Genomic DNA, 27127 nt, shown 5'->3' on the forward strand with positions numbered 1-27127 from the left:
AGATGTGATTAAGCTACAGAGGGTGCAGATAAACAAATGTTGCTGGGACTGGAGCGCCTTTGTTATAAAGGAAGATTGGATGGGCTAGGCCTGCTCTTTCTAAAGTTCTAAATTGGCCTTCATAAATCAATGTATTTGAGTACAGGAGTTGGGACTTTATGTTGAGATTGTACAAGACGTTGGTGAGACCTAACTTGGAGTTTTGTGTACAGTTTGCCTCACCTCCCTACGGGAAAGATGTAAATAAGATTGAAAGAGAGCAGAGAAAATTTACAAGGATGTTGCTGGGACATGAGGATCTGAGTTATGGGGCAAAGGTTGAATAGGTTAGGATTTTATTCCCTAGAACATAGAAGATTGAGGGGAAATTTGATAGAATACAAAATTATGAAGGATTTAGATACGGTAAATGCAAGCAGGCTTTTTCCACTGGGGTTGGGTGAGACTACAACTAGAGGTCATGGGTAAAGGGTGAAAGGTGGAATGTTTAAGGAGAACATGAGGGGAAGTGTCTTCATTCAGAGGGTGATGAGAGTGTGGAATGAACTGTCAGCACAAGTGGTGGCTACGGGTTCAATTTCAATATTTAAGAGGAATTTGGATCGGTACATTGATTGGAGGGCTATGGTCTGCATGCAGGTCAACGGGACTAGGCAGATTCATGGTTCAGCACAGACTAGATAGGCTGAGGGATCTGTTTCTGTGCTGTAGTGTTCAATGTGGGTGGCAGGGTGGAGATATGTCTCTAGCAAAGGAGATGCAAGGTGCTCCTTCCCTCCACTAGCCTGCAGGTCACCCTTGGGCAAGTTGTAGCACTTGCTTCAGCGCCACCATCGGGGTCAAGTGAAGCCATGGGAGCAGGCGGTGGGTGGTCGTATGAGCAGCTGGTACATATCACAAGTCCTGGTTATGCGACCACTGACGCCAGGCAGACAATCTCTGAAGAGTATTGATAATGGATGGAGTCATTTGTCCTGTAATGACACTGCCCAGAAGAAGACAGAGACAAAGACAAACCACTTCTGTGAAAAAATTTGCCAAGAACAACCGTGGTCATGGAAAGACCATGATTGCCTACGTCAAAAGGCACGGCACATTAGGGAACGAATGAGTGTTTTATCACTCTATGCAGTAAAAGAGGCTGAGAGACAACTAATGAATTAACCAACTCTGAGAGTCACAGGTAGGGTAGATAGTCACAGTCTCTTTCCCAGGATAGAGGGCCTGGATCTAAAACTAAAGGGCATAGGTTTCAAGGGAGAGGGGAAAGGTTTAGAGAGACATCAGTTCCATATAGCAGGTGGTGAACATATGAAACGAACTGCCAGGCAAAGTGATAGAGGCAGGTACAATTATGGTGTTTAAACAACACTCGGAATACGTCTTTCAGCCCAGTATGCTTTTAATTTTCACGCTGAATATGCATTTTTTTAGATTATGAAGACACGCAGTCCTCACTTATTGTCATTTAGTAATGCATGCATTAAGAAATGATACAATATTTCCTCCGGTGTGACACCGAGTACTGAGCGCCATCTCTGTCGGAACGATTCGACCTTGATCTCAGTCGCCAACAGCAGGCAAAGCCGGGGATTTTGAGGCCTTCCCTCCGGAAGATTCCCAACTGCACAGTAACAACAGTAGCGAACTGGCATTTCAGAAATTTCTCCAGATGTTCCTCTGTGCTTTCACGTCTGTCTCCATCGAATCACAATTGTCCACGGCCCCTATTTAACGGATACGATATCATTTTTCACCGGAGGGCTATGTACGTGCGGCGCGCTGCTCTTTCTCCTCCCGCCAACTGTAATTGCTGAATTGTTCTCATATGATCCCATAAGCAAATAGCCCCTTATAGTTATTAATTTCTTTCCATGTTTTCATACACATTTGTGACTCATCACCTTGAACCACTGGTGTCTTTATATTAAGGGCACTCCCACAGCATTTGGAAAATCTGCAGATGCTGGAAATCCAGAGCAACACATACAAAATGCTGGAGGAACTCAGCAGGTCAGGCAGCATCTATGGAAATGACACACAGCCTTACTGACTCAGAAGTTTCCCTATACTGCCGGTGGAGCTTGAGTGTTGATATTGTTTCTTACAGCATGGAATAGGCCCTTTGAGCCCCGCCACACGACAAACCCCAGATTTAATCCAAGCCTAATCACGAGACAATTTACAATGACCAATTAACCTACCACCCGGTATGTCTTCGGACTGTGGGAAGCCAGAGCACCCGGAGGAAACCCATGCGTTCAAGGGGAGAACGTACAAACTCCTTACAGGCAGAAGCGGGAATTGAACCTGGACCCCGGTACTGTTAAGTGTTGTGCTAACCAGTACGCTACCATGCCACAACTAGAAACTTTAAATTATCTCTTCTTACCCATCAATAGTTTTAGCTATATAGTTCGATCTTTAGATATTTCAAGTCTATTTAGACCATAAGACATAGGAGCAGAATCAGGCCATTTGGTCCATCGAGTCTGCTCTGCCATTCAATCATGGCTGATCCTTTTTTACCCCTCCTCAGCCCCACTCCCTGGCCTTCTTGCTGTAACTTTTCGAAGTTGTGGCCAATCAAGAACCTATTAATCTCTGCCTTAAATACACCAAACAACCTGGCCTCCACAGCTGCCTGTGGTAACAAATTCCACAAATTCACCCTCTGGCTAAAGAAATTTCTCAGCATCTCTGTTTTAAATGGACGCCCCTCTATCCTTGTCCTAGACTCCCCGACCATGGGAAATAGCCTTTCCACATCAAGTCTGTCTAGGCCTTTCAACATTTGAAAAGCTTTCAGTGAGATCCCCTCTCATCCTTCTAAATTTCAGCGAGTACATGCCATCAAATGTTCCTCATATGATAACCCTTTCATTCCCAGAATCAACCTCGTGAACCTCCTTTGAACCTTTTCCAATGCCAGCACAGCTTTTCTTAGATGAGGAGCGCAAAACTGTTCACAATACTCACGGCAAGGCCTACAGTGCCTTACTGTATAAAGCCTCAGCATTGCATCCCTGCTCTTATATTCCAGACCTCTTGAAATGAATGCTAACATTGCATTTATCTTCCTCACCACCAACTCAACCTGCAAGTTAACCTTTAGAGTGTTCTGCAGAAGGACTCCCAAATCCCCTTGCAACTCAGATTTTTGTATTTTCTCCCCATTTAGAAAATAGTTTGCACATTTATTTCTACTACCAAAGTGTATGACCATGGATTTTCAAACATTATATTTTATTTGCCACTTACTTGCTCATTCTTCCACTCTGTCTAAGTCCTTCTGCAGCCTTCCTGTTTCCTCAATGCTATCTGCCCCTCCACCAATCTTCATATCATCTGCAAACTTGGTAAGAAAGCTATCTATTCCATCATCTAAATCATTGATATACAGCATAAAAAGCAGCCCACACATCAACCCCTGCGGAACACCACTTGTCACTGAAAGCCAACCAGAAAAGGATCCTTTTATTCCCACTCACTGCCTCCTACCAATCAGCCAATGCTCTAACCATGCTAGTAACCTTCCCATAACACCACAGTAACTTGGTAAGCAACCTCATGTGTGGCACCTTGTCAAAGGCCTTCTGAAAATCCAAATATACAACCAGCCACTGCAACCCCTTTGTCTATCCTACTTGTAATCTCCTCAAAGAATTCCAACAGGTTCATCAGGCAAGTTTTTCCCTGAAGGAAACCATGCTGACTTTGTCCTAAGTCACCAAGTACCCCATACCTCATCCTTAACAATTGACTCCAACAATCCCCGGCTTTGCCTGCTGTTGGCGACTGAGATCAAGGTCGAATCGTTCGGACAGAGATGGCGCTCAGTACTCGGTGTCACACCGGAAGAAATAACACTTTCAGTACTCTATTTGCTACCTTTTTTGATTCTGCATCCCTAATGCACTGATGGTTGCAATTTTGTCCTATCGTCTGCCTGTCCTTCCTGACAGTATGACTGCACATTATCTTTGCTTTTTTACCATCTGCCCTATCCTGAGCCCCTTCATTCTAGTCCCATCCCCCTACCAAATTAGTTTAAACCCTTCCCAACAGCTCTAACAAACCTGCACACAAGAATATTGGTCCCCCTTGGGTTCAGATGCGACCAATCCCTTTTGTACAGGTTATGCCTCCCCAAATGATCCAAGAACCTGAAGCCCTGCCCCCTGCACCAGCTTCTCAGCCACACATTTATCTGCCAAGTCATCTTGCTTCTACCCTCACTGGCGTGTGGCAGAGGTAGCAATCCAGAAATTACTACCCTAGAGGTCTTGCTTCTCAGCTTTTTGCCCAGCTCTCTAAACTCCCTCTTCGGGACCCCTTCGCTTTTCCTTCCTATGTTCCAAAACATTTGACTGCTCTCCCTCCCTCCTCCAAGATGCCGTGTGTGCGATTCAAGACGTCCCTGACCCTGACACCTAGGAGGCAACATACCAGCCGGGTGTCCCATTCATGTCCACAGAATTTCCTGTCTGATCCTCTAACGACTGAGTCCCCTATTACTATTGCTCCTCTCTCACTTCTGCACCACTGACCCGTGCTCACTGCTAGTAACTTGATCTCTGTAGTATTCCCTGGAAAGGTCATCCCTACAACAGTAACCAAAACAGTATACTTATTATTGAGGGGAATGGCCACAGGGATGTTCTGCACTAACTGCCTGATCACCGTCCCATTCCTTCTACTGACAGTCACCCAGCTACCCGCTTCCTGCAACTTAGGGGTGCTACTTCTCTGTAACTCTGATCGATGATCTCACTTGCCCGTACAAGGTCATACAGCTGCTGCTCCAGATCCCCAACATGGTCATCAAGGAGCTGAAGCTGGATGCACTTCACGCAGATGTGGTCCCCTGGAAGACTAGGTCTGCCAAGACGCCAGCAGATATTATGTTAAAGATAGTATGCCATTTTCTTTATTTCTCTCTCTTCCCATGGTTAATACTCAGCAATTGTTTGTAGTGATTTATATCTGCTGTTTTGTTCACACATACATCATCATACTAACCTCAGTGTCTGAGGCATCTGCACAAATAGGTTAAGGGTGAGAGATCATTCTCAGAAGTTAAGGCTGACCCAGCAAAGTCCTATCAATAGTTCTGAGCAGTGGGAAATATCAGTGGTCTGGAAATTGCTCTGTGCAGTTTTTGGAATTGAAACTGTGCTGAGGGCACACTGACCAGCCTGTCAAAGTTGCAAAAGTCCAAGACTCCAATTTTAAGGTTTATAGGCCAGCAGTGTGTGCTACTGCACTGAAATTGCCAGTTTCAACACTGTACTCCCTGCTGATGTGTTGTTGGACCTTGCTGACCTTAACTCATTGGACAGTACAAACACTCTTTGTAGCTAGCTCTTAAAGGAAGAATTTAACAATACACTCTTCCCACTTCTGGATGAATAGATAATTTCATGAGGGGTGTGGCAGTTTTCCCAGTGAGATGTCCTAGGCATGTTGTAAAGAATAATGCATTTTAAGTTCACAAATGTGATTGAATAGATCACCTGTAATTTTCACTTCCTGCAGAATATTAATGTACATGGCTATGGTGATCCTCCAGGGCTACAGCCATCCTTGGCATAAAGTTACAAGGGAGGCCTCGGTGCAGTGTCTGAAGCCTGCAATGCAGGAATATGTCTGTGGGGAAGAAGTTTCTTCTCCTTGAGTAAGGGGTTTGTTTGTGTTACTTCCACAATGCAGGGAGCAGCAAGCTATGAAAAGTGGTAAAGATCAGCAGAAGCTCCCTGTAGTGATTCAGAGGCTGGGAAGCTGATTGCGATTAGACCATTGTAGTTAAAGCAGTTAAGCCACACAAATAACTTTGTCATTGAAGTTGTAGGTCATCAGAAATTTCAATAAAGACAAAATGCAAGAATTGGCTTTGTCAATAGCATGACTAAAGGCCAAGCAAATATTGTGAAATCTGACGCTTCAGTGAGTAAACAAACTGTTCTTTCCCAGACCAGTGAGGTTAAAATGTCCGCAGACAAATTTTAAGAGGGGAAAAATGCTAAAGCTCAGAACACCAAAGAAAGGACAATAGTGTTGACAGAAACGAGAGCTTTAAAAATGTATTCAAAATCAATCTATTTTAGATTAATTCAATTTTCAGCAGTCTTTTTTGTGTGGGCATGTGAATTTCTTACCTAAAGTGCATAAAAGCAGGTATTTGAATAATTTAGTGTAGCAACATGTATTATATCCAAGGTATCTGTATTCATATAAAAATTCAAATTAATAATGTTAGCCATTGGATTTGACTATAACATATTGCTTCTGGGTAAAAAGCACTGATCCTTGTTGGTGGCTGAGAAAACATGTTACAGAAAGCATCCAAAATGCTCAGTAGAATCTGAATAGAAAAATGTTTCAGGTTTACATCCTTCCATCAAATTGTGGAGGGAAAAATAGAAAAAACTGAAAGTAACAATCTGCTGTAGGAACTCAGCAGGTCAAACAGCATTGTCAGGAGGAAATAAATTCAGTGTTTCTCAGTTCTGATTCAGAACTTTGAGCAGAATGGAGGCACGAGATGGACTCCACTTCTACTTATGCTGGACCCACAACATTAAAAAAAAACTTCCTTTCTCCCATTGCTGCTACTTGATTGCCCAAGTTCCTCCAGCAGATTGCTTGTTGCTCCAGATTCCAGCATCTGCAGTCTCATGTCTTGATTAAAAATCTGTACGTGTGAAGAAAGAGGGGAAGAAAGAACAAATGGGAAGTTTATGAGTGTTTTAGTGGAGTAAGACAGAAGACAATGGGCAGCAAGATTGAGGGGGGCCGAATAAACAGCTACACTAGACTGGTTGCAGAGGAGTTTTGTAAAATGGACACCCCCCCCCCCACCCCCACATCAGTAGCCTTGATCATTTGGATACTAGTCTAGTAAGTTATCCACATTGTCACTACATCTTTCAATTAGAAGTTACAACATAATTAATAACACAATATTCACTGCTTGCCAAAAAAATATCATTTCACCAGCAAAATCTGATTATGGCTCTGACTGGTGGGAAACAAAGTTAAACAGCAGGTACTGCATTTCTGGAATTTCACAGAAAGGACACAAGATCAGATTCAATAGGTGACTGAGCAATAGATCTGAACAATGATTCTTCTCCCCCCCCCCCCCCCCACACACACCAAACGATTGTGAAAAGATAATAGTAGCATCACTTTGGAAATAATGCAGGTTGGCCCACTGAATCTGAAGGGCAGTGGGGTAGAAAGTGGAGACAGGAGAAAGCTGTGAGTTTGGAGTGGGGGGGGGGGGGGGAAGAGAGCAAGCTGTGGAACTGCACAGGGTTTGGTTGAAGGCCCTGGAAACCAGTGGTAAAGAATTGTTATTCAAAAAAAAAAGGGGGCAAATTAAAAATTACTGATGTGGGAGAAAGCAAATAGTATATTGGAATTGAATTCTTAGAAAATGGAGTAAGAATGAAAGTAGCCAAAGTAGAATTAGAGAGACATTGTTCACTAGCACTTCCAGAAATGAAGATATTGATGTAGGATACAATTAGATATGGACCATGTTAGGGAGGAAAATGCAAGAGAAAAAAAGCAGCAATTTGTGGCATCTATAGTTAAATTTTTAAAAACACTTCCTTTAAACTATTTGGATGGAAGTCATCAGGTCCTGACTGCCTTTAGTCCCAATAGTCTTCCAAAACATCAGCCTTTGTGCTAGAGGCTGTTCAAAGTTTTCTTCCTATTTGAAGCCAGCCCATCTGATATTTGCAATGTCCTCCCAATACAAAAAAATATCAGTTTAAATTATCTTTGTTTCCCCAGTCTCACTTCCCAAGGTTTTACTCTCAACTATCCTATTTTTCTGTATATTGCCAAACACTATTTGATTGACACTTTTCTCCCAATCTATTTTCTCCCTTCCATTTTAGGTATTTAGTTCTCTGCTGCTGGTTCCTGAAGAATTCCTGTTCCTTTTGCCCAGTTCTTTTAGCTTTGGTCAAATACAAAGATAGTATTAATACCATCTCATTTTAATAAGAGATTGTCATTATCACATTGTAATGATCGCATGGTAAAATTCCTGATACAGCATCAAGATGCACAAAAGCATTGAGGGGCATTACAAGGGAATGGCAGAAAAACTGTCCAGGGCAAACTGGGGAATGAGGCTAAAGTCAAGTTAGATGATCAGTGGCAGATATCCAAACAGCCATCTCAATGCACTGCAGAAATTCATCCCAATCAGAAACAGACTTAATGGTAAAGACAAACCGAAGGAGGTAAAAGAAAATATTAAGCCAAAACCAAAAGCATTGATAGTCAAATATCTGAGAGAAAATAAGCACTTTCAAACTGAACAGGTCCAAAAGGCTGAAGGAAAGCAAGGAAATCGGGGGAGGGGGGGCAGCAAATGTGTTTCTATTGTTCTACACAGATCTAGGGGGCTTTATAATGCCCACTCTATCCTCCGGAATGCTTCATTTGTGGCTGCTGGCTGAAGCTTCTCCACTTAACTAGGAATTGAAGTGCCAGGGAAATGTTCTGCCATTTAGAACCCAACTCCCATTTTCACCATAGACCTCAATACACTATTTGTCTTGCTCCAATGGATCTGACACCCACAGCTTTCAAGGTTAAGGTGGCAGCGGTGTTCATTAGGAAAAGCCAGAGGAATAACACAAACACAAAAATAACCATCATAGTGTATATGTTTTAATTACTGATCACCATACATTTAAACATCGTCACATTTTCCAACAGACAACGCATGATATTTTAAATTTGTTCATTAAAAGTCACTGCATAATACATTAATACACCTATAGAATTTGCTTTAAAGCAGATTTACTTCACACTGCATCCCCCAAGTACAGTGACCAGAGTATAGGGAACTAACCAGGGCAGGGCACAGCAAGTTGGTACAGTTTCGGCTGACTACTGGTCACAGGCAGACCACCTACTCTATTCTATCCCATACAGAGTGACGTGTACAGCAGCAAGAGCAACATGCTGACAGCCCAGAAGGCCGTGAAACTCAGCAGTATTCAATACATTTGGGGAAGGGGCATGTGGGTGAAATCTAAATAATAGATAAAAGAAATTGAATACAGAAGGTATTACATGTTAGAGTCAAAATTAGAACTTGGATAGGACTTCATAAACTGCATGAACAATAAAGAAATACAAAGATACAGATAATTATGGGATTTTTAAACTTAGAAGTATGTCCAGTTGTATTTCCTTATATATGTAACAAGTAACTAATTTCTGAGGTTTGGGAACTGCATCAGTTCATTGTATATCACACAGTACACCTCAGATTTAAAAATCACTAGTTCCCAACCTGAGAAAAAGACCATGCTTCTGGTTTAAAACTTCCTTTTCCATGATTTCTTTATGCAGCATCTAGTTTGATCTTCAAGCAAAAAAAAAAATGCACATTAGCTGCCCTGACTGCAAGTTCTGTTACCAGTTCCTGACAATCCACAAGTTGCCCTAACCCTGACAATTAAGCATTCTGTCCCCTTGTCAGTCATTAATGGGGCAAGGAGCATTTTATTAAGTGTTAATAAATGGGACTTTCAATCAGTTCAGAACCACTGACTTTAATTAATGAACAATACTAATAGTGTAGAAGGATATTTTTTAAAAAATGCATTTATTACCTTCCTTGTATTGAAATGCATACACAAATTGTGGTACCATTAGATGTTAAATATTGGTATGCACCATTAACCTTCTATACTTTTACTACACTGAAAATTCAAATGCATTACTACAACTCTACAATAGACATAGAAAATGTCCCAGGTATTGTGGAAAACTTCAAGTACTGGTTTTTCAATTAATTGAAAATGGAAATGTGCATTTTCAGCAGACAGCAAGAACTCATGCACAGAGGCAAGGTTAACAGTTTTTAAACTGAATCCAGCTGAAATAAGAGTTCCAATTCCAACAGCTCATTCATGCACAACAAATCTGTCAAGAGATCAGTTTTCAGCTCAGCGTTCTTTGATGTAAAATCTCTATCACAATCCATATATGGAAGCATTCAAGCACAACACATCATTTGCCCATTGTTCCCTTTCTGCTGAGATTCCAGGTGGAAGGTACAGTGATGGTGTACATCTTGGCATTGTCTCCAGCAAGTCATCATCCCCTACAGTGCATCAGTGATGCTGCGACGCTGCTGAAATATGAAAGCCTCCACTGAATGGAGGTGTGTTTGCAAGGGAAATAATAGCTCTATTGGCAATTTCTGCTGAAATGTCAGAGGCATTAAAGAAAGGTAATGCCCAATAAGGTAAACATCCACAGCAAGCTTCATACAAGGTGATAACTAGCAAAGATGTTATTTCTCTCGTTGTCATTCTGGATGGAAGGTTTTATCAAGCACAATTAACCAGCATTTTAATTACAAAATGATTTGCAGGTTTCACAGAAAATAAATAGTTACATTTAATTTTATCACTCCTATAGTTTACTCTATTTTACAGCAAGAAGAAATTTCAAACTAATAGCACAGTGGATGACAGCTCCACATGGGAGGTATATTGTACACTGGCTGGCTCAAGACTGTGTGTACAAGGTAAATTGGTACATACTTTAATATTTTCAAAAGCCTGAATAGTGAGAACTGGGTCCAGATTTACAAAACCTCCTTGGAGGAGCAAAAACACATTGAGAGCAAATATTTACCTTAATTTTAAAAACCAAGGTCTACATTCAAGGAAAAAGCTTCCATCAAGGTTTGTAAAACACACTATACCACAAGTTCCCATGTCATTTCTCCTATTGAGAACCATTTTTGTTCTGAAGGAAAACCTTTCCCCTTGAACCTAGCCATTTTCATTCTATTCCCACTAATTAATAAATACCTTATTTACTCCAAGAAATTTTATCAAAATAGTTTAAAAATCATTAGATGGTTCTGGATCAAAATTGGGGAGCAGAATAAAACAAAACTCCAAAATAGTGTTGCCACCCATCTTCCAACAAAATAACTAGCTATGTTTTTGAAATGATCACCAATTAGAGTTCTGCACTACATGTAAACTCAGTTTAGGCCTTCACAGGGAGCATGTTCACATCTGTTTACCCATTGCCTAATGAAAGGGCAACTTACCAGATCTTACTTTCAATTGGTGCTGGTTTTGTGCTGCGGCTCCTTGGTCATCTGCTGCATTGGACTCACAATTCCAATTGCACCAGTCAATGGACTACAACTTGGACATGCTCTTTGATTAGGTAACAGTAAAGCGTGTTACTGGAAGAAAAGTACGCTTCAATCTTTGGACATTGCCAGCAGTCATAAAAAGAAATACTCAGTTCAGCCTGCATCAAACTGATGCACCCTACCAAATGCTGAGAGACAGCAACAGTTTTGAAAAATCATTTAGCACCCACACAGAAGTTATACAAGTGCTTAGCTTTTGAAAATTGTTGCTATCTTTTCATGTGTTCTCTGCTGTTATTATTCAATCTCTTTTCCTATTACAAATATTTTTGGCCGTACGCAAGCACACATGTGGAATAGCAAAGTGTCCAAAATATTTTAAGCTTACCCTAGTAACAGCAGGCAAATACATCCCCAAAACTTAGGAGTCACTTAATTTTCAGAATTCAGCAAGCCTGTTCCATAATTACCCAAACTATTGAGTCTTCTGAATTTTATGATTCCCTGCAACGAAAACCAGCACAGCACAAACCCTACACAATAGGATTCTTACTGTGGATTCCTGCATTTCCAGAGAATTGAGTACACTCTACGGGAGAGTGAAATCTCAAAAACTGCAAACCATTGCGCACCCCCCGCCACCACCAAATCCCCAAGTCCAGCAGAGCTGCAGTTTAAAGATGAATCAATTCCGCAGTTGGTCAAAGAGTAAAACTGAACAATGCCAGCAGATCATGCAACAGCAACATTCAAGAAAATGCATTTGTCATGCAAATTTAGTTGGACATGTTGATAATATTTCCCCTATTGTAACATTTTAATGCAAGTTATCCCTGGCTCTGGTTTGTTTTTTTTTTAAAAAACAAACAATGTGTTGCTTTCTGAGCTAAAAATCAATCTTACTTTTAGCAAATTTTACGGTCAGAAAAGGGAGAATTCAAACTTACAATAAATGGACCAGAAGAAATTGACAAAATTCAAGGCTCAGAGTCAAGCCAAAGGCTTTTACCCAAAGAAACTATTAATAAGCATATAGATGCATATGCATACACACAAATATATTAACATTTACTGTTGAATTAGACAAATTCCAGAGCTTTAGACTCTTGTGCAATTAAATACAAGTACAATAGGACCCATGGACCCCTCTGTAGTCACTGGTTCAATTTACAAACACTGAGTGTTCTTCAGGACACCTTTTGCACACAGAAATTGAGCAAATGCAAATCTCGCCTATGAAGATAGTTAGACATGGACCAAATCCTTGGCACTACAATGTGCTATTCTCAACTCTGATCAGGAAGAACAGCAATTTTATGCTTTTTGGAAGAAAACACTTATTCAAGTGCAAATCCCAGACTTGCAATCAAGACCAATGTGCTCCCAAAGTACTGAGAAGTGATGGAGTCCCTTTTTAAGAGAAATTTCCTGCGTTGACATCCACTCCATCATTCTGAATAGGTCTCACTGACTCCTCCTTGTCAGGGCCAAGTTGTTCATCAGGGTATGCCATCTTTTCGCTGGCAGCACTGGGATGGTGGGACATACCAATCATAAATATACGAGAGCCTCACTTTTACCTCTTCTTTGCACAGTTTTCCTTCCCTTTGGAGTGTCTGCTGTTTCTCCAGCATATCCTCAATACTTTGCTTGTGCGTCACAATGTACTTGTTGTTGCAGCCACGTGATTTGTACTCTGTGTCAAACCGTGGGTCGTGCAGGCGTTTGACATCAACTGGCGCCAGCCAAGTACCCAAAGACACATCCTCACTCTGCCATACCTTCAAATAATCAATGTTAATTCGAATGTAGTGCACCAAGTCGGCAGATAGAACATACCCACCCCCGAGAGCATAAGGCAAATAATAGTCACACAGTACCCAATTGCTCTCTCTCCATTTTCCAGTGGACTTAACTCTTCCTCGTCCGGAGAAGAAACCCCAGTAGAGTTTCTTAGGCTCCTTTGCCTTCAGTTCTTCTTTAATGATATCCAACCTAGCAAAAGTGTCATCATCTGCTTTCAAGACAAACTTAAAATCCACATTTTGGTCCACCCATGCATACATGTGGAGAATCTTATTGGTAAGGTTCTCATAGGAGTCCTTCAAGTCTGGGAGTAGCAGTAGATCATGATGCCGACCATCTTCCTGCTCCAGGTTTTGAACTTCCTCTGGTGCAAGCCCACTAGTGCCGATGGCAAAGAAAGGGAGTATTTCTGGGTCTCGATTGGCTAGCCACGTGCTCCTGATGATGCTCCTTCTCTCAGTATACTTTGGGCCTGTGGTGATCAGCAGCACGAGAAAGGCAGAGAGACCTTTGGCTCTGCTGTGACCCTGATCGTTCGCTCGTCTTTCCACGCCATGTGGTAAGCCTGGAGATTTCAGTGTCTCTGAGGTGCATTTAGCCAAGTAAAGTAACATCAGTGCAAACAAGGATAGAGTGGCAATACCAAGGGCTGTTTTGTGACGACAGAAAAGTCGAGCTAGATTCATTGTGAAGGTGCTTGGAGCTCTGGAGTGCTTTCAGCTAGAGGGAGGGAAAAAAAGGCCGATTTATTAACAAGAAAAACAGGATTGTTCCATATTATCAGTTTTACCTTTTTGTTACTAACCTTTTATAGCAAACACACATCTTTTAACATAGTCTCTTAGTAATCTCTGAAAATAACTACTTGTTGCCAAATTAACTTTTTTAGTATCAGCTTATATGCACAAAAATCACTGAAAGTTAGCCAACGGATGGGGAAACAAAACACTGAACAATGTATACCGAGAAATTGACTAAATAACCATGTTTACAATTCGTAAAACAAGCTTTCTTAGAAACCTGAAATTATCTGACAGTCAGTTTATCATTTTGAATTGTTAACTTATAATTAGACATTTAATAGTTTTGGAAGAAATTGTTGCATAAAAATCTAAGAAACAGGAGTACAAGTAGACCAATTAGCTTTCAAATTGGCTTCATCAAATAATAAAATCCTCAACTTCAATACCATCTTCCTGCTTTCACCCCATGATTCCCATTGGTGTTTAAAGGCCTGTCAATCCCCACCTTCATAGCTACCTGGGATAGAGGATTCCACAGATTCATGGTCTTCAGAGAAGAAATTCCTCTTGCCTTTTCTGCCTGTACACTATGCAAGCACATCCAGATCTAAACTATGTAAAATTTAATCAGAACTTCCCCATTTAATACTCACTAAAAAGTCATTAATGTAAAGATGGAATACAAAAACAAGCTAGCCAATGATATGGAAAAAGATACTAAGTTTCTTCAGATGCATAAAGTGTAAAGGACAGGTGAGGTCATATCAAACCACTGGAAAATGACACTGGAGAGGTAGTAATGGGAGAACAAGGAAATGACAGACAAACTGATAAGTCTTTTGCCTCAGTCTTCATTGTGGAAGATACTCTAGCAGGATGGTGGAAGTTCCAGGTGTCAGGGTCATGAAGTATGTGAAGTTACCATTCCTAGAGAAGGTTCAAGGGAAATTGAAAGGTCTGCAGGTAAATAAGTCACCTCGATGAGATGGTGTACACACCAGGGTTCTGAGAGAGCTGGTTGAAGAGATTCTAGAGACATTAGTAATGATCTTCCAAGAATCACTAGGTTCTGGAATGGTTCCAGAAGAAACGGAAAATTACAAATGTCACTCCACTCTTCAAGAAGGGACAGGGGCAGAAGAAAGGAAACTATAGGCCAGTTAGTCTGACCTCAGTGGTTGGGGAGTTGATTATTAATGATGAGGTCTCAGGATACTTGAACGCACATGATAAAATAGGCCGTAGTCAGCATGATTTCCTCAAGGGAAAATCTTTCCTGACAAATCTGTTGGAATTCATTGAAGAAACAAGCAAGATAGACAAAGGAGAATTGGTTGATGATCTGTACTTGGATTTCCATAAGGCCTTTGACAAGGTGTCACACACAAGGCTGCTTAACAAGCTAGGAGCCCATGGTATTACAGAAAAGGTTCCAGCATGGATAAAGCAGTGGCTGATAGGCAGGAGGCAAAGATTGGGAATAAAGGGAGTCTTTTCTGGATGGCTGCCAGTGACTAGTGTTCCACAGTGTTGGGATTCATTATGTTACGTCAATGATTTGGATAATGGAATTGATGGCTTTGTTGCAAAGTTTGCAGACGATATGAAGATGGATAGGGGGCAGGTAGTTCTGAGGGAGTAAGAGGCTACGGAAGGACTTAGATTAGGAGAGTGGGCAAACAAATGGCAGATAGAACAGTGTCAGCAAGTGTATGGTCATGCACTTTGGTAGGAAAAAAAAAGGTTAGACTATGTTCTAAATACACAAATATGAGGCACAAAAAGGAGTTGTACAGGATTCCCCAAAGGTTAACTTGCAGGTTGACTCTGTAGTGAGGAAGGCAAATGCGATATTAGCACTCATTTCAGAGGAAAAGAATACAAAAGCAAGGATGTAATGTTAGACTTCTATAAAGCACTGGCGAGGCCTCACTTGAAGTATTGTGAGCAGCTTTGGGCCCATCATCACTGAAACTGGAGAGGGTTCAAAGGAAGTTCACGAAAATGATTCCAGGATTGAATGGCTTATCATATGAAGAGTGATGGCTCTGGGCATGTATTCACTAGAATCCAGAAGAATGAGGGGTGACCTTATTGAAACCTATTGATTGGTGAAAGGCCTTGTTAGAGTGGATGTGGAGAGGATGTTTCCTATAGTGGGAGAGTCTAAGACCAGATGATACAGCCTCAGAATAGAGGGTGTCCTCTTAGAACAGATGAGGGGGCATTTCTTTTGCCAGAGAGTGGCGAATCTGAGGAATTTGTTACCACAGTTAACTGCGGAGGCAAAGTCTTATGTATATTTAAGACAGTGGTTGATTGATCAATGATCAATCAGGACATGAAGGGATATGGGGAAAAGGCAGGAGATTGGAGTTAACAGGAAAATTGGATCAGCCATGATGAATTGGCAGAGCAGATTCAATGGGCCAAATGAACCAAGTCTGCTTCTACATTTCATGATCTAGTTGCAATAAAAACCAACATTTTGTTAGCTTCCTAATCATCTATTCTGTATGCTAACATTTAATGCACTAGAACCTCCAGATCTCTTTGTACTGCAACATTTTTTCTAATCTCACTCCATTTAAATAATAATAATCCACTTATTTCTTCCTCAAAGTGGATTACTGTCCACGCTTTCCTGCATTATAATCTGTCATCTTCATTCCTACTCACTAAGCCTTGGCTGTCTGCTTGCTTCCTCCTCACAACCTGCCAAACTACTCGTCCCTGGTCCACATGTCCCTCCCCATGGATCTCCCACCTGGCACTTATCCCTGTAAGCGCAACTACTACACCTGTCCCTACACCTCCTCTCTTGCCACCATTCAGGGCCCCAAACAGTACTTCCAAGTGAGGCAACACTTCACTTGAGAGTCTGTTGGGGTCATCTATTGCATCCGGTGCTCCCGGTGCGGCCTCCTCTACATCGGTGAAACCCGACGCAGATTGGGGGACCGCTTCGTCGAGCACCTCCGCTCAGTCCGCCAAAACAGACAGGATCTCCCAGTAGCCACCCACTTCAGCTCTGCTTCCCACTCCCATTCAGATATGTCCATACATGGCCTCCTCTACTGCCATGATGAGGCTAAACTCAGGTTGGAGGAGCAACACCTCATATACCATCTAGGTAGTCTCCAGCCCCTTGGTATGAACATAGAATTCTCCAACTTCCAGTAATTCCCTCCCCCTTCCTCTCCCTATCCCTATGTCACTCTGCCCCCTCCCCCAGCTGCCTACCACCTCCCTCTTGGTTCCACCTCTTTCTACTACCCACTGTGTTTTCCCCTATTCTTTCCTCACCTTTCCTGCCTACCACCTCCCTGCCTCCCTTCCCCCACCCCTTTATCTTTCCCCTTACTGGTTTTTCACCTGGAACCTACCAGCCTTTTCCTTCCCACCCTCCCCCCACCTTCTTTATAGGGCCTCTGCCCCTTCCCTCTTCAGTCCTGACGAAGGGTTCCGGCCCGAAACGTCGACTCATCGTTTCCACAGATGCTGCCCGGCCTGCTGAGTTCCTCCAGAGTGTTGTGAGTGTTGCTTTGACCCCAGCATCTGCAGATTATTTTGTGTTTACGCATCATCAACTAGTTTGTCCACAGTATTCCGCCACTTGATCCATGTCATTAACACAAGTCTGCAGTTGCCACATTGGCCACATCAGCCATCTGAGAACATACAAAATCAAAATGAAACTTATCCTCAACTTTAGCTGATCACCGAGTTATTATTATTGTGTGCACGTGACAGACCCTGAGCTGGTCCCATTCATCTACATTTGGTCCCTATCCTATTCATGCAGGTACAGTATATGAACATGTCTACATGTCTTCAAAGTTGTAAATTTATCTGCCTCTACCACTTTCTCTAGCAGCTTGTTCCAACACTCACCACCCTGCTAAGAAAAATCTTGTCCTTTAGGTCCTCTTTAAATATTTCCCCTGTCATCTTATATTTTTGCCCTCCAGATTTATTCTACCCTGCCCTTGGCAGACTGATCAGCTACTTCAAGAGATGTCTACCCTGAAGTTTAAATCTATCGATTTCAGCAAGGCATTTAATAAGGTACCCCATGCAAGGCTTATTGAGAAAATAAGGAGGCATGGAATCCAAGGGGGCATTGCTCTGTGGATCTAGAACTGGCTTGCCCACAGAAGGCAAAGGGTGGTCGCAGATGGGTCATATTCTGCATGGAGGTCGGACACCAGTGGAGTGCCTCAGGGATCTGTTCTGGGACCCTTACTCTTCATGATTTTTATATATGACCTGGATGAGGAAGTAGAGGGATGGGTTAGTAAGTTTACTGATGACACAAAGGTTGGGGGTATTGTGGATAGTGTAGAGGGCTGTCAGAGTTTACAGCGGGACATAGATAGGATACCAAACTGGGCTGAGAAGTGGCAGATGTAGTTCAACCCAGATAAGTGTGAAGTGGTTCATTTTGATAGGTCAAATATGATGGGAGAATATAGTATTAACAGTAAGACTCTTTGCATTGTAGAGGATCAGAAGGATCTTGGGGTCCGAGTCCATAGAACACTCAAAGCAGCTGCGTAGGTCAACTCTGCGGTTAAGGCGGCATACGGTGTATTGGCCTTCAATCGTGGAATTGAACTTAGGAGCTGATAGGTAATGTTGCAGCTATATAGGACCCTGGTCCGACCCCACTTGGAGTACTGTGGTCACCTCACTACAGGAAGGATGTGGAAACCATAGAAAGGGTGCAAAGATTTACATGTTGCCTGGATTGAGGAGCATGCCTTATGAAAATAGCTTGAGTGAACTCGGTCTTTTCTCCTTGGAGCGACGGAGGATGAGAAGTGACCTGACAGAGGTGTACAAGATGATGAGAGGCATTGATCATGTGGATAGTCAGAGGCTTTTTCCTAGGGCTGAAATGGTTGCCATAAGAGGACACAGGTTTAAGGTGCTGGGGAGTAGGTACAGAGGAGATGTCAGGGGTAAGTTTTTTTCTTAAACTCAGAGTGGTGAGTGTGTGGAATCGGCTGCCAGCAATGGTGGTGGAGGTGGATACAATAGGGTCTTTTAAGAGACTTTTGGCTAGGTACATGCTGCTTAGAAAAACAGAGGGCTATAGGTAAACCCAGTGATTTCTAGGGTAAGGACATGTTCGACACAACTTTGTGGGCTAAAGGGCCTGTATTGTGCTGTAGGTTTTATGCTTCTCTGCAACAAGAGTTCAGTAAAACTGTCTCTCACTGTTTCCCCCTCTGTGCTGGTATCTTTCCCCTTCTTTCTCAGTCCCGAAGGAGGGTCTCGGCATGAAACATTGACTGTTCATCCATTTCCATAGATGCTGCCTGACTGGCAGAGTTCCTCCAGTATTGTGTGTGTTGCTTTGTATTTCCAGCATCTGCAAACTTTCTCACGTTAATGATGTCCTTTTTCTCTGCCCTTCATGGTTTTAAACACCTCTATCAGATCAATGCCAAGCCTTCTTCAGTCTACGTAAAACAGTCTCTCCTTTATTACAGACTGTGGCAACTTTACCATCAACTTTCTATTTGCTCCCCTACTCCATCTTCTCCTTCTACAATTTTCAGTCATCCTTTGCTAGTTTAAAAAAAAGTATCCCAATTATCTGGCCAACCATTAGTCTGACCAATAGAGAACTCTATTTTAATTTTATACCATACTTAATTTCTTTTGTTAGCCGGAGTCAGTGCAATTTTGTCTTACGGAATCTTTCTTCCTCAACTGAATATCTTTGTTGGGAATTACAAATATCTGCCATCTCATCCCTTAACAATCCACTTTAGTCAACTCTGTCCTCGCACCACTGTAATTGCCTTTATTTAAATTAGGACACAATTTTCAGACCCAGGTTTCACACTCTCAAACTGAATTTGAAATTCCACTGTGCTATAATCATTCTTTCCCTGGGGGATTCTTTCTGAAGAAATCAATTAACCATATTTCAATACCGAAGCTAAAATAGTCTGCTTGCTGAGGTTCCCCAGTGTGTCAGTTTCAGAAATCATTCTTTGAATGTGTGGAAAGCTAATGCTGCCAATTTCATTTGGCCAATTTGTATAGTTAGCATCTCTTTGATTGCAGTACTTTGCTGACAAGCCCCTTAACTTGATTTATAGTGTGCCCTTCAGTATAGGTACTGTTGAGGCTGTTGTACTACATTTCTCACTAATTTTTTTTAAACTCCACCCCAAGCTGCTTATTGGACCTGTTATTCAAATCATCAAGAAGATTAATGGAACAAAGCACAGGACTACAAAGCCAAGTACATGATAATAATGTTGATTAGCCCAACTGGGAATTCAGTGGGAATGGATTAAGTCACCTTTACCCAACACATTACAATATACTGGAAAATAACTCCACAAAACACTGAGCAAGGAAGCTATTAACCTTTTACAGTCAGCATGGAATCAGAGTTGACGTATTGACTAAGATTAGAAATGTTGGCAGGTGTGTGGAATGAGTGGTTAATTAATAGCCAAGCAAATCTTTTTAAAAATAAACTGAATCAACATATGCTGAGAATAAACTGGATCAACATATGCGGGACTATGTTTGAACAAATATTTTTCCTTTATTGCATCCATCTTCAAATGCACCCAGATGAATGTCATGCTGGATGATACTTAAGGGGCTACACCCATTTTATGGTTGCTTCCATTATTTTGGCAAAAGAATGAGAAATTGATTTTAGGATCTCTTGTGCTACCTCTGATTTCCTGATTAATGTGAAGGACTTGCAAGCTTTAACTAACAGGCAGTCCCCCCCCCCCCCCACCCCCAAATTTCCTATGGAAATAAGACAGTTGCATTTATATACAATCACCTCCCAGAGCCACAGGATAACAATGGACATTTACAGCCAACAAACATCTTCTGAAATCCCCGCTGTAACATAGCAGACACTGGAGTTTCAAATCATCCTGTTCAGCTAATCTGCCAATGCAAAAGACCATCTTAACACAAGTGAAAATAGATTCTCATTTTGTTAGAGCATCAAGAATTATTGACATGATAAAAATAGATCATTGCACAAATCCAGAATGAACTGGAGAGGAGGCAGGGTCTCAGTGATAAGAGTGTTTTATGACAGGGTTGAATGCTATGCTGTGGTTACCTGACGGTGACATGAGGATGCCTGTGATTAGGTTTGTGGGTACAAACCTATCACTACTAATGAGGACGTGAAGCAAATGCAGGGAAGGGTCCCAAAATGCCAATTGCACATGACAAGGTGATGAGCTCAATGCCTTTGCCACCTTGTTCATCAGCAATTGGAAAAAGGCAGCCTTTATCTGGATTTCTTCCCCCTCATGTATAACAGGAAGAAAAATGTTACTCCAACCGCAACTTGATACTTGGACTAGTTTCAGAGGCTGAATAGAAACTGGAAGGGGAAAAATATGAGACAAATGGAAGAGTAATCCAGAAAGGGACAAAATTATTTCACTTTGTTTTTAAAATCATCAGGCTTGTATGCATATGAACTATTAACATTTGTGTCTGTAAACTATTCTAACCTACATTTACATGATTACAATGATCACTGTAACAGAAGTCAAACAGAAATGCTACCATGGTCACCTGAAATAGATTAGTTTAGATCATTAAATACTGAATAAAACTCACTGATCTCATCTGTTTTCTCAAATGATCAGTTTGCACCTATTCCAGAATATGCATAAGTTAGACATTGTGTCGACATTGCTAAAATTGATAAAAAGCCCATGACAAGAGGGACACTGATTAAATCGGAACATTTCCACAGCAACATTAGGAGATCCCTTCAGAATTTATGTATAGCAGTCAGCTATTGTTGCATTTCCAGCTTGCTGTTCACGACAATTAATACAGCTATGCAAAGAACGACCTCACCAGTCATATCACTGCTAGACTGATGAGCAGAGTGCTTCAGATGCTGAATTTTTCTGCTACACTGCACAAGAGCATAATGATTAAATGCGATCTGATCTGGTAATCCAATACCAAAACACAATGTTATAACAGTTTTCTGAGCAGCTAAACATCAGTATTCCATGCAGCAGTCACATTATTCAATACAGCACACCACCAAACATGAGACAGTGGTCACACTTGCTTCAGCACCAGTCCTATTTCACTGGAACACTTTCATAACAGTAGATCAGAGGCACTAAGCAAAGCACCTGCCAGGGCTGGAATCAAGTGGCATTTTTGATGTCCGAGGCTTAGCTCAGGGTCAAATGGGATATCAAGACTACTCAGTCCATTCACCAGCAGAGAGACCAGGAAAAAGTACAGTATCAAAGTGCCTGGTATAGGGTCTGAAACAGATAGTTACCAGATACAGTTTGAGAGCAATAATAGACGCAATTGGGGAGGCAGTGAAGATGAAGGCCATCTTGTACATGTAGAACCCAACAGTATACTCTTGGTTGGATAAGGAAGCACAAGGCTCCTTGAAGATTGAGGGGCAAGAGGAATGCCATTTAGCAAGATAGTCTAGCTACCAGCATGGACATTTCCAGAAAATTAATGGAGAGGAGCTTCTGAGGATGGTACTATTACAGTACAGAGATGAGGATAGACAAGGGGAGTCTTGCTCCAAAGGCAGAGGACTTTTTTTTACATTAACTTCGACTGGAACAGTTTCAATGCTCAGGTGGAACAGAATATGATGGAAATTCAAAACACAGCAGTTTTTGACTCTAGTGAAAGATGCTGAAAGACTTGGTAGCGAGGGAAATTACAGAAAGGTTGTGCATGTTAGAACACACCTAACACTGCACTCTCCAAGTTATTTCTGAATATTCTCAAACGGCATTGAGTTCCGCTGTATGTAATACATTCACAAATCCTACAGCATACATACATTAATCTAGACTATAGCCCAATTCTTTAAAATCTAAAATAAAAACAGTAAATTCTGGAAATATTCAGGAGGTTAGAATGGATCTGTGGAGAAACAATTAATATTTCAGACCAAAGTATTTCCAGCATTTCTGTTTTTATTTTAGATTCCAGCATTTGCAGTTGTTTTAAAAATTTCTCCTTTTTCAGGTGAGGAAGAACAAGGAGAGGTCAATGGGAGTAGGCAGTTTAAATAGTTTGGCATGAACTAGGTGGGCCAAGGGGCCTATTTCTGTGCTGTACTTTGCTATGTACAGGTATTGCACCAAAGGCAGAGGCTCCTTTCTTTTGAATGTCGTTGTTTGTCCATCTGTGAGTAGTTTTTAAAAAATAATTCTGCTGCATTTCTCTGTATCTACGATGAATGCCCACAAGAAGATGAAATTAATCTTTGGGTAGCACATGGTGATGTATAATAATTTGATAATAAATTTATTTTTGAACTTTGAAAGCTATTGCTTTTCTTGCCTGCAGGTCTCATCTCACGGTTATCAATGGAGAGTTTTATAGAAAGGGCTAATATTTGGCTCAATGAGGGATTGGGCAGGGATTAGGAGTAGGCCTGAGCCAAAATGTTGAGGAAACAGAAGAGCAAGGGAAAATTGGGCCAAGGCAGGGGTTGCCAAGCTTCTTATGCCATGGAGCAACATCATTAAGCAAGGGGTCCGCAGACACCACATTGGGAACCCTGAGTTAAGGTTTGACTTGGTGGCCTGAACGAGTTATGGACTCGATAGAGGAAAGTTCAATGTCTCACTGACGAGATGGTCTATGTCATACATTGTTGGATGAGAAGATAGAACAAAGATAGGATCAGAGATACTGGAAAGCAAAGACCTCTGGGATTACCTTTGCTACCTGGGATGACTGTGAAGTAGTAAAATACTTTGACAGAGGAGAACACGGCCAATGCTTGATGTGAACCTGACCATATCTAGACATGTACCTTGTGTGCAGACACTACTGTTTCATAGAAGACTGCACCTTTCAGAGCTTCAGGGCCACAGTGGAAATCTCACAACGATAAGCCAATGAGGCAGGACAGAATGCTGGATAAGATGGAGAGAGTGAGGAAGCAAATTAGAAATGTAATAAACAGAAGTAGAGTTTGAATCCTTTAGAGAAAGCTTATTCTCTGGAAGACAGACAAGTTAAAGGGATTTAGGGAATTTGCTGCTGATGACTGAAAACAGTCTGATTAGAGAGACCATTTGAGATTACATGGCTGGGGAAATGTGGTTAAATATGGCATCTGCATGTCTGGTGGGAGAAACATCCTCAGACTGTTTTGGTCGCTGATGAAAACATCACATTTCACTATGTTTTGATGTACATGTGACAAATAAAGCTGATTTTTAATTTCTTAATTTAAGAAATACAAATATCAGAAATGGGACAGAATTTCTGCAGGAGACCTTGGGAGGAAAGGAAGACATCTGAAAGACAAACTGGGTGGGAAGAAACCAGCTTGTTGAAAGCAAAGAATGAAGATCAAGGCAGATGTGAACAGGTGGAATAAGGCAGGGATTCAGGATTACTCAGGTCTTATAACATTTAAGTACACTACAATGGTAGATTAATGAATTTACTGTTCTTAAAAGAGATTTAGCCAGCACACTATTCAAGACATTGGTTCTCACTTCACTGAAGTATTTCCTAAATACAATTTAGATTGTGACAAAATACTCTGCTAGTCAGGATAAGAATAAATAGAAACAGTCAACAGTACAACCCTTTGCATTGTTCAAAATGATCAGGGCTGATCTGTTGCTTTCTGCATTAGCCTGACAATCCTTAATGCCAAATCTGCACTGACCTCTGTATTAAATATATCCAGCGGCCAAGTCTCCATGGTTCCAAAGAATCATTACCTGCTAGAGTCCAGTTCCAATATTCAGATAGCTCTTAGACGATTTAGGACAACAGTCTGCTTGATCGGAACATCAGCTAGTATCTTAGCCATTATGTGTACCATCTACAAGTACTGCAGTAAGTTAGTGAGGCTTCTTTATACTCTTCCGCCCCCCCCCCCCACCGTCACCCCAAAGGTCAAGGGCAGCAAGAGTATAGGAACATCATCATCCTAACTTGGAAATCTATCACTATTCTTTCATCACTGCTTGTTTTAAACACATGAATTTCAAACTCATTAACACTGTAGAAAGACTTTACTCGAAGACCACCACAGTTCATTTTAGCGACTACCACCTTGTGTTAAGGGCAATTAAACATGGGAAGCAAACACTGGTCCTGTCGATACAGCTTGTAATTTAATGAAAACACAATGCAGTATTTAGGGCAACGTGATATTATTTAGAATAATGTAATATTAGTCAGGATTATGCAGTTAAAGTAAGTGAGGTATCATTTCAAGCAATGCAGTATTATACAATTAGGACATTGCAATATTATTAATTGGGCTGTTAAATAATGTTTACAGTAATGTAGCATAAACACTTAAGGCATTATTATTCATGACAGCACAATAGTGCAGTATTATTACCAAGGCTGCAAATTTCAATATTATTGTCCTTGTCAACACGGAATTGTCTGTTCTGCTGAAACGGAGGCAATACTTCACCTTGCTCACCGCTCCATTGATTCCTGACCGAATGAGGCCGGCGACAACCCCGCGGAAGTCCAAGTGGCTCCGTCCTGCGCTTTTCCCGGCAGCGGCTGCCACCTCCTGGGCCCCAACCCCTGAAGAAGGACGCAACGAGCCGCCGCCAGCATCTCCGCAGCAGGCAGCGGCCCACTGACGTGGCACCACCCCTCGGCCCTCCCTCCCAGCTTGGCGACGGCGACGGCGGCCCCACTCCCCGCCCACCTTCTCTTTCGGAGGACTGCTCAGCGGCGCCCCTAGTGGCCGGGAGGACCCGGCAAAGTGCGCAGGGGCTGCGTAGGTCTCCGTGGTGACGGAAGGACCAGGCAGTGCATCACATGGACAGGACGGGAGGAATCGCCTAACCAGCCAAATAGTATCAACAGGGAAAGAGAGAGAAAAAAAAAACAATTGTCTCTTCGGACTGAGCATCTTTCAGCAGAACTAGAAGACTGAGAAGATAAGCTTGCAAAAAGGGGGATGGCGGGGCCTGCTGTATGACTGTCCCATACATAGGCCCTTCAGTTCACGTGCCCCTACCGAATATTAATTACCAGTTCCGATCTCATTTTCCAGCAATTTGTCTGTAACTTTGGTAATTCATGTGGAAATGTTTTAAGAGTCCCTGGCTCCACTATCTCTTCAAGTAGTGTTTCAGATTCCAATCATCTCTGTGTGAAAAAAATTCTTTTTCAGATCCCTTGTAAATCTCCTACCTTTAACTTACATCAACGTCCTATGGTGTTAAATACTTCACCATTCTTACTAGCCACCTATGTCCCTCATGATTTTTACATACCTTTCAGGTTCCCTCCTCAGCCTGTCACGCTTGAGGGAATACACACCTCACCTCTCAATGTCTCAGAGCTGAACCAGTTCATCACAGATAACATAACAAACTACCTCTATACTTTTTTCAAATGCAATTGCAGAGGCCATTTTATTAGGTACACCTGGACACTTGCTCATTAATGCAAGTATCTTATCAACCAATCATGCTGCAGCAACTCAGTCAGAATTAGATTTAATATCACTGGCATGTATTGTGAAATGTGTTACCTTTGTAGCAGCGGTACAATGCAATACAGAATAATAGAAAAGAATACTCTCCACGGTACATCTGGAGAAATTTTCACAACACACACAAAATGCTGGAGGAACTCAGCAGGCCAGGCAGCATCTATGGAAAAAAGTGCAGTTGACATTTTGGCCTGAGACCCTTCAGCAGGACTGGAGAAAATAAAGATGAGGGGGAGAGAGAAACACAATGTTCAACCCAGATAAGTGTGAATTGGTTCATTTTGGTAGGTCAAATATGATGGCAGGGTATAGTATTAATGGTAAGACTCTTGACAGTGTGGATGATCAAAGGGATCTTGGGGTCCAAGTCCATAGGGTACTCAAAGCAGCTGCGCAGGTTGACTCTGTGGTTAAGAAGGCTTACGATGTATTGGCCTTCATCAACTGTGGAATTGAATTTAGGGGCTGAGAGGTAATGTTGCAGCTTTATAGGACCCTGGTCAGATCACACTTGGAGTACTGTGCTCAGTTCTGGTTGCCTCACTACAGGAAGGATGTGGAAGCCATAGAAAGGGTGCAGAGGAAATTTACAAGGATATTGCCTGGATTGGGGAGCATGCCTTATGAGAACAGATTGAGTGAACTCGGCCTTTTCTCCTTGGAGCAACGAAGGATGAGAGGTGACCTGACAGAGGTGTATAAGATGATGAGAGGCATTGATATTGAGGATAGTCAGAGGCTTTTCCCCAGGTCTGAAATGGTTGCCACAAGAGGACACAGGTTTAAGGTGCTGGGGGGTAGATACAGAGGAGATGTCAGAGGTAAGTTTTTTACTCAGTGGTGAGTGCATGGAATGGGCTGCCAGCAACGGTGGTGAAGGCAGATACGATAGGGTCTTTTAAGAGA

General features: G+C 41.9%; 1 protein-coding gene across 5 annotated transcripts; it reads right to left on the minus strand.

Moving 5' to 3' along the window:
• Positions 1-8686: 8686 nt before the first annotated feature.
• Positions 8687-25396, minus strand: b3galt6 (UDP-Gal:betaGal beta 1,3-galactosyltransferase polypeptide 6). Of its 5 annotated transcripts, none has more exons than XM_072245093.1 (2): positions 25181-25396; positions 8687-13687 (listed from the first exon to the last, which is right to left on the minus strand). In XM_072245093.1, the coding sequence occupies exon 2, from the start codon at positions 13651-13653 to the stop codon at positions 12661-12663; it is 993 nt and encodes a 330-aa protein (XP_072101194.1). In that variant the 5' UTR covers positions 13654-13687; positions 25181-25396; the 3' UTR covers positions 8687-12660. The 5 variants fall into 5 exon arrangements, 4 of the variants coding, with proteins under 4 accessions (XP_072101194.1, XP_072101195.1, XP_072101196.1 ...); XM_072245094.1 differs by having other exon boundaries at positions 25103-25186; XM_072245095.1 differs by lacking the exon at positions 25181-25396 and adding an exon at positions 23546-23567.
• Positions 25397-27127: the final 1731 nt, after the last annotated feature.

This window comes from Mobula birostris, chromosome 27 (genome assembly GCF_030028105.1).
Source record: "Mobula birostris isolate sMobBir1 chromosome 27, sMobBir1.hap1, whole genome shotgun sequence".
NCBI lineage: Eukaryota > Metazoa > Chordata > Chondrichthyes > Myliobatiformes > Myliobatidae > Mobula > Mobula birostris.